The sequence below is a fragment of the Petromyzon marinus genome, chromosome 55, assembly GCF_048934315.1.
Source record: "Petromyzon marinus isolate PM22_M1 ecotype Great Lakes invasive population chromosome 55, UKy_Petmar_22M1.pri1.0, whole genome shotgun sequence".
In the NCBI taxonomy this organism is placed as follows: Eukaryota; Metazoa; Chordata; class Hyperoartia; order Petromyzontiformes; family Petromyzontidae; genus Petromyzon; species Petromyzon marinus.
Window position 1 is genome coordinate 6,682,719 of NC_133721.1, and position 14,889 is coordinate 6,697,607.

At 50.5% G+C, this 14,889-nt stretch overlaps 1 protein-coding gene across 1 annotated transcript in view; it reads right to left on the reverse strand.

The window, feature by feature from the left end:
- LOC116954451 (schwannomin-interacting protein 1-like) overlaps positions 1-14,889 on the reverse strand; it is a 310,676-nt gene that overhangs the window by 159,407 nt on the left and 136,380 nt on the right. The window contains exon 3 of the mRNA XM_032974973.2: positions 5,903-5,983. Coding sequence (XP_032830864.2) covers positions 5,903-5,983 — 81 coding nt within the window. The remainder of the gene's footprint in view (positions 1-5,902; positions 5,984-14,889) is intronic.

Consider the following 14,889-nt stretch of genomic DNA (forward strand, 5'->3'; position numbering starts at 1 on the left):
TAGCTTGAAAGCGTTTAGCGCGGGGCCCTTGAAAGTGCGGGGCCCGTAGCTACTACATATGCTACCACATATGTAGGAGCTACTACATACTACTTACATATGCTACTACATATGCTATTACATATGTAGTAGCATATGTACTGTAGTAGCTACTACAAATGTAGGAGCTACTACATATGCGGCGACCCGGAAACTATTTCCCCAAGCGGCGCACCACATCCAGTATACATTTCACCTATGGCTGTGGGTGCCGGTCGCGTGCATACTCCACTAACGACTCGACAGAATATTAAATCAGTTTCAAACACAACGCAGATATAATTATCAGCGCGTGTTTTTTTTATTGGTACGTTCACCACAAGCACCGCGTGTGGTTAATGCGAACTCGATTCCTTGCAAAAAGTTTCTGTTTGGTGTTTGGACATCTTAATGCCTCCTGTTTTACTGCCAGAAAGGGTAAAAATACTATTCTGATTTTTTTCATGTTCAATTTAGATCAGCAGCGTAACGAGCGTGGGACATGCAGGGGGTGCATTGCATCACCGCTGGTGTCCAAAGCGACGAGTTGGGGCACCTCTTGACAAGCACCATGATATTTGTTTTCAATAACAGTGTAAAAGAACAACACCGACACTTATTTAAAACGTGGTTTAAATTAAATGTTTTTTTTTAATGAAATTGCTTACACTTAGGTTTCACTTTTTATTTAAATGTAGTTATAGCAGTAATGTTATTTTGCAAAGAGGTACTACTACTACTACGAAGCTGTAGTGGCCGCATTTTGCGAAAACGGAGCGCTCCTCTACAGCGTCAAATGTTCGAGACCGTGAGCGTAATGACGATACGATTGGGCAAGAGAGGAAGCCGGCAATGTTTATATAATAGCCTCGAGGTGCGACCGTGCGTAGAGACAAATAAAATATGTAGGGCCCCACCTGACCGATTGCCGCACCACCTGAGCTGATCGAGTGGTCACTGCTCCCCCCCCCCCGAGTGAGATTAGTAACCCCTGGCACTGATGGTAGTGGAGCAAATAAGAAGGTGCTTCAGCAAATTGGGTGCGATTAAAGGAACGAGAGAGAAAAGAGATGCTGGAATGGGGTTAGACGTGTGGAGTGGCAGGGGTGAGGGGTGGGTGGGGGGGGGAAATCCTAAACACTTTTAAACAAAACTATTTTTTTATTTTACCAGGTAAGGCCAACTGAGCTACATCGCTCTTTGTCAGAAGCGACCTGTGCATCACAAATGATAGCCCGACGAAGTGGCTTATCGCGTGGAAGTGTATAGTCGCAGCCAAATACTCTAAACGCGTGTTTCTAAAATATATAGCAGGAGCCAGGGTCGGGATCGAACCCACCAACCTCCTGTATACCAAGCGAGGTAGTTAATATCTCCTAGCCACCGTGGTGATGAGAGAGAGAGACGCGCAAACTCCAAATATACAGCAGGCGTCAGGGTTGGGATCAAACCCACGATCTCCTGTATACCAGGCGAGGTAGTTAACATCTCCTAGCCACCGTGACGATAACGAGAGAGAGAGACACGCAAACCGAAATATACAGCAGCAGGCGCCAGGATCGGGATCGAACCCACGACCTCCTGCATACCAGGCGAGGTAGTTAACATCTCCTAGCCACCGTGACGATGATGATGATGATGAGAGAGAGACACGCAAACCGAAATATACAGCAGCAGGCGCCAGGATCGGGATCGAACCCACGAACCTCCTGCATACCAGGCGAGGTAGTCAACATCTCCCTGCCATCATCGAGCCATCCAAGTCGAGCGGCACGCGGTGCGGCAGGCAGAGACGGAGGAAGAAGCAGCGAGCCTGGTAGAGTGAGCTCATTGGCAATGCCGTAGGCACCGGGGTGTTGACGTGACAGGGCTGCGGTAGTAGCAATACAAGAGTAGCGAGGGGGTGACTGAACGGTGGCGCCACACAGTGCCGGATTATTCTGGTAGCAAAAGTAGTACATATGTAGTAGCTCCTACATATGCAGTAGCTACGGGCCCCGCACTTTCAAGGGCCCCGCGCTAAATGCTTTCAAGCTATCAATTCCGGTTCAGTGATTCTGCACTTGCTCTATCACTATAGTACTATACCGCCTTCGACTTTTATGAACGACCGGGTGTTTAAGGTTAGCGATTTGTCGTATTATCTGTCTGTATAGCAAATGAAAAAGATACAATGACTTCAGTAAAACAATTCGTGTGTTTTAATCTTTACGCGTTTTATTTTTTTTTGTTATTTAGGGCCCCTTTATAACATCATGCTACAGGACCCGCTCTCGCTTCATCCGGCTCTGGCACGACAGGGAGCGTGATTAATCGGTGAGCACAGAAAGCAGCGACCGACAGAGCTGCTCTGTCGGGCACAGCCGGATAAGAAAAAATAACTAAACAGGAGCGAGACTTGTCAGATTTGACATTCGCTCGGGGTTGTGTTTGTACTGCTAAGCAAGAAATCCGAGTGACGCTCGATTAATAGATACGTCAACAAATGAAGATTGGCTTGCTTGGCTTTACGGTTCACTGGGAGAGAAAATAAAAGAATGACCTCTTCCCTGCATTTGGTTGACAAACGTATTTCGAAAGAGGCGCTCGTCATATCAAACGACGTTCATCTGCGGGGATTACAGAGACGTGCAGGGGGCTATAGCCCGGGGGATAGAGAGAGAGAGAGAGAGCTCGCTCGCTCGCACGGGACAATCTTATCAACGTCTGTTTATATAGAATTAACACTTCAGAATAGGCGTCGTCAAAACGTGTGGCATTTTGTACAAAAGCGGAGAGAAATTGTAGAGATGCGATCTCTTTCATGACGGCGACACGCGCGAGGAGAGGGGTTGTGGTTGGAGGGTTTACGGTGGTGGAAATGAAACAGACGTCGTTCGAATAGACGTTGTTTCTCCTCCTCCTCCTCCTCGTATTTTGCCCAAATGTATTCCGAACTGAGATTCAAGAATCCACGAGGAGCACTCCGTGTCGACCAGCGCAGCCTCCGTGCCAAGGGAAGACGGCTACGCAGACGCGGACTCGACAAACAAACGCAACCACTTTGATCACCTTCAAGGAATTTATGGGGCGCCTTAACCAAGGCGCTTTACGCAGAACGAACGAGGTCAAAGCAACGCGTGTGGAAATGCGGACGACGGCGATGATGTGAATGGAATCGACGATAGAGGAAGCAATGGGGCGGGGGGGAGGGGGGGTGGGGGCACATCTGTGACGAGTCGTGAATTTGGCGAAAGCGACATTGATGAGAGTAGGGTTAAATTTTGATTTAAAGCTTTCGTGACTGCAGTAATTCATATTCTTAGTTTTTTCGGTAAAGTCACGTTGAAAACGTGGTGTGCATTTGTGTAACGTGACTTTACCGAAAAAACTAAGAATATGAGAGTAGGGTTTTTCCCCTTTTATCTGGCACCAAAGGTGTTAATTTGCTGAAACACCATGCATATATTGTCAGAGTAATGTTTTTTTGTGTTTCGCATTCTGACCACGAGCATTGTGGTTATTGCAGTAACATGATTCCTTGTAAAAGGTTTCAGTTTGGTGTTTTAACAACTTAACACAGCTGTTTTGTTGCCAGAAAAAAGGGGGAAAAAAAACCTATTCTCATATTTTGGTACTGGCAAAGGAGGTCCCATGATGTAAAACAAACTAATTTGGTTCCTGGGTAGTAAGTGTTATTTCCTAATTGCTCATGCCTAAAAAGTACAGAACATGGCTATTCCCACAAATTTAGCTTTTGTGACCAGGACTGTGATCTTTTGAAATGTACCTATTTTCAATGAGAAAACGTGGTGTGCGCTTGTGTAATTCCTTCACGTAAAGTCCCGGTGACAAAAGGAAAGTTCGTGGGGAATAATAGCCATTTTCTATACTTTTTAGGCATAAGCAATCAAAAAAAATAACACTTCCTACCCAGGGACAAAAAATCGTGTTGCATCGTGTTTTTGGCGTAATTATCTGCCCTTGGGGAGAAAAAGGTGGCCTGCTAGTTGTGCGACCACTTGGAGGGAGTAGGCACTAAAAACCCCATCCAGATCTGCTACGTAGAAATATTCATTGTCACGGCAGTCGGTCCAACGATTTTAAAATATATTTATAAAATCCTTAGAGCTCATTTAAGCAGATCAAAAACTATTCATGATATGATGCTGACCAGGCTGAGACAACCAACTCAACAACACTGGGTAAGCCAGGGAACTCTCCTGAAAAAGACACGCTACACTGACATATCTTGAGTTCACACTCGGTTAAACAAAATACACTTGAATCCTCAACCCGATTCAAACCCAATATCCCAGTGATCCCTGGTTCAGCCATGTGATTCCCCCACATCCTCAAAGGGAACTTACATCTATCAAACGATGATGATGATTATAGTGGTGATGATGATTGCACTAAATCGTTACATTGGTGTCATTGTAATGACAACTCCTTGTGTCGGTTCATGGCCCATCGTATTCAAACCCTTAAATGGAAATTGCATAAATATCAGTCAGGTCTGCTTGAGGATTCCCCCCTCACACGCACACATACACACGCACACACAAACATACACACCAACATTATGTTCAAATGAGTTTGTGCACCGATGCCTGGCTGTGGTGGAGGGAGAGAAAGTCAACAATAAATAATCATGCCGCTGTATTTATTCAAAGGCCACTCTGTTAATTTGATTTGCGGCGGAAAGCGAACAATTTAACCTTCTTTTAATTAACAGTTTTCCGATAGATTTCCCTCCCGTGGCTCTTAGGCAATTAACAGATTTTGTGTGTATGTGGCGAACGTCATCGATTGCTCATTTCACTGTGGCCGCGCGTGACCTCACAAAGACAAAGATTGCCCGGACAGGGGCCTTGCGCGAATTGTCCGGGGCAAGTTATAGCCGGTAGGCCGCCTTTGTCTCCCCCGGGGCGAATTATGATGATGATTGCTATTACGCCCAATAAATCATCGAAGGCTGAGTCGACCCAGGCACTGGTTCAGATATTCGCCGGTTGCTGAATTGGTGTTGGCCCTGAGAATGAATCAAACTCGGGCTGCTGGGTTCGGAGCGCAGCGCGCTCACCGCTCCACCACCGCTCACTCCACACACACACACACGTACACACACATGCACACGTACACACACACGTACACACACACGTACACACACACACACGTACACACACATGCACACGTACACACACACACGTACACACACACGTACACACACACGTACACACACATGCACACGTACACAAATGCACACACACATGCATGCACACACACACGTACACACGTACACACACATGCACACGTACACACAAATGCACACACACATGCATGCACACACACACACGTAAACACGTGCGTACACACGCACACACACGTACACACACACACACGTACACACACGTACACACACACGTACACACACGTACACACACACGTACACACGGACACACACACACATACGTACACACACACGTACACACACACACACGTACACACACACACACGTACACACGGACACACACACGTACACACACACACACGTACACACACACACACGTACACACAACACACACGTACACACACACATGTACACACGTACACACACACGTACACACACACACACGTACACACACACACGGACACACACACGTACACACACACACAACACACACGTACACACGTACACACACACACGGACACACACACGTACACACACACACAACACACACACACACGCACACACACACGGACACACACACGTACACACACACACAACACACACACACGTACACACACACACGTACACACACGTACACACACACGCACACACAACACACACACACGTACACACAACACACACGCAGCACGCCACAGCCAGACGTGAGCTCACACGAGGGCGCTGACGTAATGCGGCTCCTGCTCGTGCACGAAGGGCCGGTTGTCCTCGAAGCCCCCGCACGACCTCTGCTGGCTGCAGACGAAATAAACACCCACACCACGGCCTTCGTCAGTCAACATCATCATCACCACGGCCTTCGTCAGTCATCATCATCATCATCCACACCACGGCCTTCGTCAGTCATCATCATCAACATCACCACCACGGCCTTCGTCAGTCAACAATCATCATCATCATCAACATCACCACCACGGCCTTCGTCAGTCAACATCATCATCATCAACATCACCACCACGGCCTTCGTCAGTCAACATCATCATCACCACCCACACCACGGCCTTCGTCAGTCAACATCATCATCATCATCCACACCACGGCCTTCGTCAGTCAACATCATCATCACCACGGCCTTCATCAGTCAACAACATCATCACCATCCACACCACGGCCTTCGTCAGTCAACATCATCACCATCCACACCACGGCCTTCGTCAGTCAACATCATCATCATCCACACCACGGCCTTCGTCAGTCAACATCATCAACATCACCACCACGGCCTTCGTCAGTCAAGATCATCAACATCACCACCACGGCCTTCGTCAGTCAACATCATCATCACCACGGCCTTCATCAGTCAACAACATCATCATCACCATCCACACCACGACCTTCGTCAGTCAACATCATCACTATCATCACCACGGCCTTCATCAGTCAACAACATCATCACCATCCACACCACGGCCTTCGTCAGTCAACATCATCATCATCCACACCACGGCCTTCGTCAGTCAACATCATCATCATCACCACCACCACGGCCTTCGTCAGTCAACATCATCATCACCACGGCCTTCATCAGTCAACAACATCATCATCATCATCATCATCCACACCACGGCCTTCGTCAGTCAACATCATCATCATCACCACCACGGCCTTCGTCAGTCAACATCATCATCACCACGGCCTTCATCAGTCAACAACATCATCATCACCATCCACACCACGGCCTTCGTCAGTCAACATCATCACTATCACCACCACGGCCTTCGTCAGTCAACATCATCATCACCATCACCACCACGGCCTTCATCAGTCAACAACATCATCATCACCATCCACACCACGGCCTTCGTCAGTCAACATCATCACTATCATCACCACGGCCTTCGTCAGTCAACATTATCATCATCATCATCACCATCCCCACCACGGCCTTCATCAGTCAACATCATCATCACCATCATCCCCACCACGGCCTTCGTCAGTCAACATCATCATCATCATCATCCACACCACAGCCTTCGTCAGTCATCATCATCATCACCATCCACACCACGGCCTTCGTCAGTCAACATCATCATCATCATCATCCACACCACGGCCTTCGACAGTCAACATCATCACCATCCACACCACGGCCTTCGTCAGTCATCATCATCACCACCACGGCCTTCGTCAGTCAACATCATCATCACCATCCACACCATGGCCTTCGTCAGTAAACATCATCATCATCATCATCACCATCCCCACCACGGCCTTCATCAGTCAACATCATCATCACCATCATCCCCACCACGGCCTTCGTCAGTCAACATCATCATCATCATCATACACACCACAGCCTTCGTCAGTCATCATCATCATCACCACCATCCCCACCACGGCCTTCGTCAGTCAACATCATCATCACCATCCACACCACGGCCTTTGTCAGTCAACATCATCATCATCATCATCCCCATCCACACCACGGCCTTCATCAGTAAACAACATCATCATCACCCTCCATACCACGGCCTTCATCAAAGTTACCATCATCACCATCAGTTACCATCATCACCATCCACACGACAGCCTTCATCAGTTATCATCATCATCATCCACACCAAAGTCACCACCATCATTGCCATCGACATCACAGCCTTCACACCTTGCGACTCCATCGCAGTTACATTCATCATCATCATCACCCCCCCAGTAATAACCGCGTGTGTGCACTACGTGATGAACAAAAACGAGAGTTGCATCATCACAATGAGCACAGGATCCACTGCTGGATGGCGACCTCCCCCCCCAAAGCCGTCGCCACCTGGCTATGCGCACGCGAGCGGATTCCGCTACTCCATCTCTCTTCACGCTCCCTCTATGATGCGTCCCATAACTTCGGTTTACACGATGGGCGCCTCGAGGCTCCCGTCACAATACGGTGATGGAGATTCTTCACACATGGACCCCTAATGGATTAGGGGACGGGGACGGGGAGGCGGGGTCTGCCCTGTGCGGTCGTTGTAGCCACGAACCTCGGCGAGCCGAGTTCGATTCCCGCTCGCGGCCAACGTCAGCGACGATTGTCTGAGCCGGTCATGGGGCCTCCTCCCTAGGTCGACTCAGCCTCAAATGAGTGCCTGGCGCGGCGTGTAAACATCGCCGCTGGGGAGACGAAGGCGGCCGGGTGTGGTGCTGGCCACCCACCCCCTCGTGTGCCGTGCCGGCCTTCGTCGGTGCTCCTCGCTAACAGCGCTTGCCCCAACATTCTGTCTGTTCAGTCTATACGGGGGATCTTTCTAGATTTGTGTGCATTAATTCCATTTCATTGCTGCGGTGCATGGATCATTCTGACATCGCTCTCGGAGTGACAGGACTCTGCTGACGGAACCCCACCAACACCACCAACACCACCAACCCCACCAACACCACCACCATCCCCACCAACACCACCAACACCACCAACCCCACCAACACCACCAACCCCACCAACACCACCAACACCAACCCCACCAACCCCACCAACACCACCAACACCACCAACCCCACCAACACCACCAACCCCACCAACCCCACCAACACCACCAACACCACCAACCCACCAACACCACCAACACCAACACCACCAACACCACCAACACCACCACCACCAACCCCACCAACACCACCAACACCACCAACACTACCAACACCACCAACACCACCAACACCACCAACCCCACCAAAACCACCAACACCACCAATCCCACCACCACCAACCCCACCAACCCCACCAACACCACCAACACCACCAACACCACCAACCCACCAACACCACCAACACCACCACCACCAACCCCACCAACACCACCAACCCCACCAACACCACCACCACCAACCCCACCAACACCACCAACCCCACCAACACCACCAACACCACCAACACTAACAACACCACCAACACCACCAACACCACCAACCCCACCAACACCACCAACACCACCAACCCCACCACCACCCACACCACCAACACCACCAACCCCACCAACACCACCAACACCAACACCACCAACCCCACCAACACCACCAACACCACCAACCCCACCAACACCACCAACACCACCACCACCAACACCACCAACCCCACCAACACCACCAACACCACCAACCCCACCAACACCACCAACACCACCACCACCAACACCACCAACCCCACCAACACCACCAACACCACCAACCCCACCAACACCACCAACACCACCAACACCACCAACCCCACCAACACCACCACCACATTTGCCCAAAAACAGCCATTTCGGCAACAGCCAGATCTGATGTAGTCGCTATTGACGGCGACGCTGACGATCCATCTCCACCACGCCACCACGAACGGCAGCGTGACTGACCACTCGCACGGTCGGTCCCGGCTATCGGTTGTTGTTGTTGTTGTTTTCCACGCAACTTTCTGTTTGTAGGTGGCGTTGTGTCGCCACTTTGGAAGGGTTTGGCCAGAGATCAATCGAGGACATTTTTGGTACCGCGTTTTGGGCAACTGAGAAAATGGGAGGCGTCTTTCTGGCTTCGCTTTTGCGCAAAGGGCAGCAGCGGTTTGGGGCGCTTGGGTGGATTCGATTTTGGTCATCGGCCAGCACGGAGTAGCAGCCTGAACGGAGTTGAGCCACTTGCGTGCGACTTGCCTGGGTCAGGGATTTTTCGTCGTCCGCTATGGATGGGGGCCAACCCCCCCCCCCCACCCCCCCAGCACGACATTGGGCTATCGGTTCCGGAGCCACGAACGCATCGCGCGTCAACTCCATCCAGGTCGTCATCCTCGCAGCAGTAGCAGCGGTGGCTGCAGCAGCAGCAGCGGCGGCGGCTGCAGCAGCAGCAGCAGTAGCAGCAGCTGCAGCAGCAGCGGCTGCAGCAGCAGCGGCAGTAGCAGCAGCGGCGGCGGCAGTAGCAGCAGTAGCAGCAGCGGCAGTAGCAGCAGTAGCAGCAGCGGCGGCGGCGGCGGCGGAGGAGGAGGAGGAGGCTTCTGGCTGCTGGGCCATCGAACCAAGTCGGCGGTCACCACAATCGCGCGGCGCTTTCGGGTGCGCTGCTTCTGCGGCCCGTCTGGAACGCTCTTCCCTTCCGATATTAGGAAGCCATTTGGTGTGGGGGGAGCTGTGCACTTTTTCAAATAATCCAGATTGTAAACTCGTTTCTTCAGAGCTGCGTTTTGTGTTTAGTTTGTCGGTGCTGCTGTTCTTCTTCTCCCGCGCCTCCGAGTCGCGCGGTTGGCTTACGCACGGCGCGAAAGAAGTTTCAACATACGCGCGTACGTGCATGCAAACGCCGCACGGTCACCTTTTGCCGAGAGTGTAGTTCGGCGCCAATTGTCAGCAGAGGGCAGCGATGTACGCGCGGTCATCTCCCGTCCAGGCACGGCCCACCTGAAGACGATTGCTTGTGTTGCGATCGAAACGTCGTGATGTTATTATTTCGATTGTTTGTTCGACCTGCGTGGCTTTACCCGAAAAAAACCCAAAGAACCAGGATTAGGAGATCAAAGGAGATTTGGCGAATCCCGGGTGATTGGGTCAAGGGACAGCTGGGAAGGTTAAGGCCGCAACAAATAACGGGGGGGGGGGGGGGGGGTGGGGGGGGGGTGGGTAGAGCTCGGAGTTCAGAGGTCAGAGGGATGCGCTGGTCGACGGTTTTAGCCCCTGGCCACTTTTGAATATAGGAGAAAAGAATAAATAACCATCGCAACTTCAAAGTTGGTTCCACAATTTCGCTGGTCAAATCGCATCTCTGAGAATGTGTGAATTTAAAAAAAAATGACTATCATGTGGCAGCAGTGCAGGTGAGAAAGTGCTGCAGTTCAGAGGCCCCCTAAAAACGAATCGCATGAGAATTTCCACAAATGTCACAAACGTGTAAACTAAAACTATTTTTATTTTATTTGACCGCGTTAAGGCCCACTGCGCTATACAGCTCTTTTTAAGAAGCGGCCTGGCCACAAATGATAGCTCAACGAAGTGGCTTACCACGTGGAAATTTTGAGGAGTCAAATACTGCACGTTCATATCTAAATGTGGAGGGATAAACTGGAGGACTCGGAAAAAAATCCACGCGACCACGGGGAGAGAGAGAGAGACGTGCAAACTCCAAATATACAGCAGGCGTCATGGTCGGAATCGGGGTCGGGATCGAACCCACGACCGCCTGTATACCAGGCAAGGTAGTTAACATCTCGCCACCACGGCGCCCTGTCTGAGTGCCAAGAGCAGCAGAAAAAAAAAACATGAATCTGTCAGCAGGGCCAGCTGGGAAGTGCTGCCCCCTAACGTGCAGGTCAGAGGTCACTCGAAGGCATCGCAAACATTCGTATGTACGTTGAACTTATTTCGCACCGTACGTAGCCAACCGTGCTAATCGGAGGTTTCCCTGTGACCTTCTCTGACGAGGGTCGCCGTCCACCACGGCCGACTGGCCTTCTCTGCGGTGGATCCCGATGGGCAGTGGCGACCACTTCTTCTCTCGCTCACGACGCGCGACACAACGATAGCACCACTGGGATTAAAAAACCCCGAAGGGCCGACAGCAAACCTTGAACAGGAGAAGCAAGGACGCCGCGTCGGGTTTTTTTGGGGGGGATTCGCACGATAATTAGGGGCGCCGTGGTGGTTAGGAGATGTTAACTACCTCGCCTGCTACACAGCAGGTCGTGAGTTCGATCCCGACCCTGACGCCTGCTCTATATTTGGAGTTTGCGTCTCTCTCTCTTCCCGTGGTGGTGTGGATTTTTCTCGGGGTCCTCCGGTTTTTCCCTCCACATTCAGGGACATGAGTTTGGAGAATTGGGCTGCTGTAAATTTCCACGTGATGATGAGCCACTTCGTTGCGCTATTATTTGTGATAGCCAGGTCGCTCCTGAAAAAGAGCTACATAGCTCAGTGAGCCTTTCCTGGTAAAGAAAATTGTTTAGTAAAACAAAATAAGGGTTAGGTCCCTAATCGGGTTCTCCGGTCTTTCCCTTCACAAATAGAATCAACATCACGCGTTTAGACTATTTGGCCGCTCTACATTTGCACGTGATAAGCCACTTCGTTGAGCTATCCTATATGGCCATGTCGCTTCTAAAATATATTTTTCTAGCTCAGTGAGCCTAAATCTGGTAACATAAAACATTAGTTAATAGTAAAAAAAAGAATAGTTAGGTCCCTAATCGTAACACATCTTTACGCTACAATTTAATTGACATTGAATCATCTTGACGATAGTCATCGTGACCCCGTGTTACAGACGCACACAAACGAAGTCGGACACGGGCAATGCATTAGCACTTTCCCCTGGAAAGAAAATAGCTATATAGGTCGGAGGGCTTTACCGAGGAACCCAAAACAAGTCACGATATATACACAAAACAAATGTGAGTCAGCGCCAGGAGTTTAACCTCCTCCGACGTGGAGAGTTTCTCTCATTCATCATCTGTAAAGCAGCGTCGTAGCCCAAGAGAGGGCTTTCCTTGGGGCTCGATGTTCCTCCCCCCCGCCCCCCCTTGCATCAAATCGATGGCGCCTCTGGGCGCACATTCTCTGATAATGCGATGAGGGAGGGCGGTGAACCGACTGAGTTACCGTTTGGTAATAAAAGAGAATGAGGTAATGATCGCTCGTGGAATTATTCGTTACCTCACCAAACAAATGACCACGGTTCCATTAGGTAGGTTAGAAATTGCGCTCTTGCCGGTGCGAGGCATGACCCCAATTTCCGTGATAAATAAAATACAATTAATATGAATTGCTATTATTCACCGCTCACGGCGCGTCGGCCGAATCTGCACTTGAATGAGGAATATTTGTAGCGGGTGACATTTGCTGGAATTTACTTTTATTCAATTATGCAAGCCCATAAAATATTCATCAGGCTCTCCCAGGCTCTCATTAAATGGAGTCTGACATCCAAAATAGAACACTCGGAGAGAGAGAAAGAGAGAGAGAGAGAAAAAAAGTATATTCTCTCCGCGTCCTCTCGATGCCTCCGAATCACTCCTCACGCACCCTAGCCCCTGCAGCCAGCTCTCACGTCAGGGAGGTGCGTGAGAGCTTCACCGTTTCATCATCAAACTTCTTCCGCTTCGCTCCACGGCCTTATGGGACGCGTGAGGTCTGATCGATTCCTTCACAGATATCCCCTTGCAGCCGCTCTTTCCGCTCCCTCTCTGTCCATCGCTGCCTCTTGCAGCCGAGAGGACCTCCGTCACCGGCCCCGGTGTTCGATGTTTTCTGACGTCCGTTCTGATCTTGGTCTCCCTCTGATTCCCCAATCACCTTCCGTGGGGGTTTCCTCCATCAGCGCCGTCCTCTTGCGATCGGTCACCACTCATCCTGGTCACGTGTCCGCATTGTTTCTTGAATGCAACGGCGCAGCTCTGAAATTGCTTGATCACGTCACTGCTGGCAGAACTTCCTCCACGAGAGGGCGCTCTACTGGCTCTCTGTAGAGGTCATTTCGGGCTACCCTTCCACCCCGGCTAGACGTCTTGGAAAAGGTGCAAAAGTTGCAAGTACCCCACGCTTTAACACCACCGCACTCGACCTGCCGATCGACTCGCTGCGGTACGTAACCATTAAATACTGCCGGGTGGACAGGGAGGGCTTTAATAAATCTGCCCCATTGTTTCAACTGCTGCTCCACAGGGAAATCGAACCGGTTGACCTCTGGATTGCAAGCCCCAGCGCGCTAACCGCTGCACCACGCCAGCGAAACGCGGCCGTTGCGTGAACGCGAGTTCGCTCGAGATAACGCGCGGCTGACTGACAATTCTATTACGCGGAATCGCCTCTCGGAATCGCGGCATCTTGACGCCCATCGGCCTCCGATCGCATCTCCCGCTGTCGGCGCTTCGTGCGCGCGGACCCAACAAAACGCAGAGGAGAGGGCTGCATGCAAACCGCGAGTTTGCACTGAACACAAAAGACAAAGATCCCCCGTGTACCCTTCGACAGACCGGTCGGGGCAAGTGCTGTTCGTGAGCGCTAATGAAGGCCGGCACGGCGCACGACAGGGCGTGGTGTGATTCACACCACGCCCGGCCACCTTTGCTCTAATTTATATTTGCATCATTTTGCTGTTACTTTATTTGATCGGATTTGCATTTCGTCACTTTGCTGAACCAGGTCACTCTTGCGAATGAGACTCATCCTGGTCTCTAAATTCCTCGCCTGGTTCAACAAAAATTAACTTGAACACTATAATAGGATAGTGGTCACCCAAAAAGTATTGGTTGCATCAGGCACCCCAAAAATATTTTCTGCTCGGTTCACCCAATTTTGATGGCAGCTACCACTGACTGGCTCCGCCCCTGACTTGAGGCTTGGCTACATTTCGACCCTCTATAATTTTTTGTTGATTGTCGTCATGGTTGCTGATGTAAGCTAGTGAAGAAATAAATCAAGCTGCGTTTACTCGCTTGTTAGCAGCTCCTCCTTGCTCGTCGAGGGGTCAGTGCTTTATAGCTCATCGGATTCCTCCAGCATAAATACATTTACCGATTATTATAGCAGGCAAACTGTAACCTCGTGGTTTTAACAATTCGGGAAAACGTTGTGCGGTTTAATTTTCGTCAACGGTGTGTACTGTGCTTTCTGCATTTCCGTGTGGACCGATGACCTTCGTCTAACATCTACAGGGGTCCTTCCGCGTGGTGTGATGCCCTCCTTCGCAGCTGACGT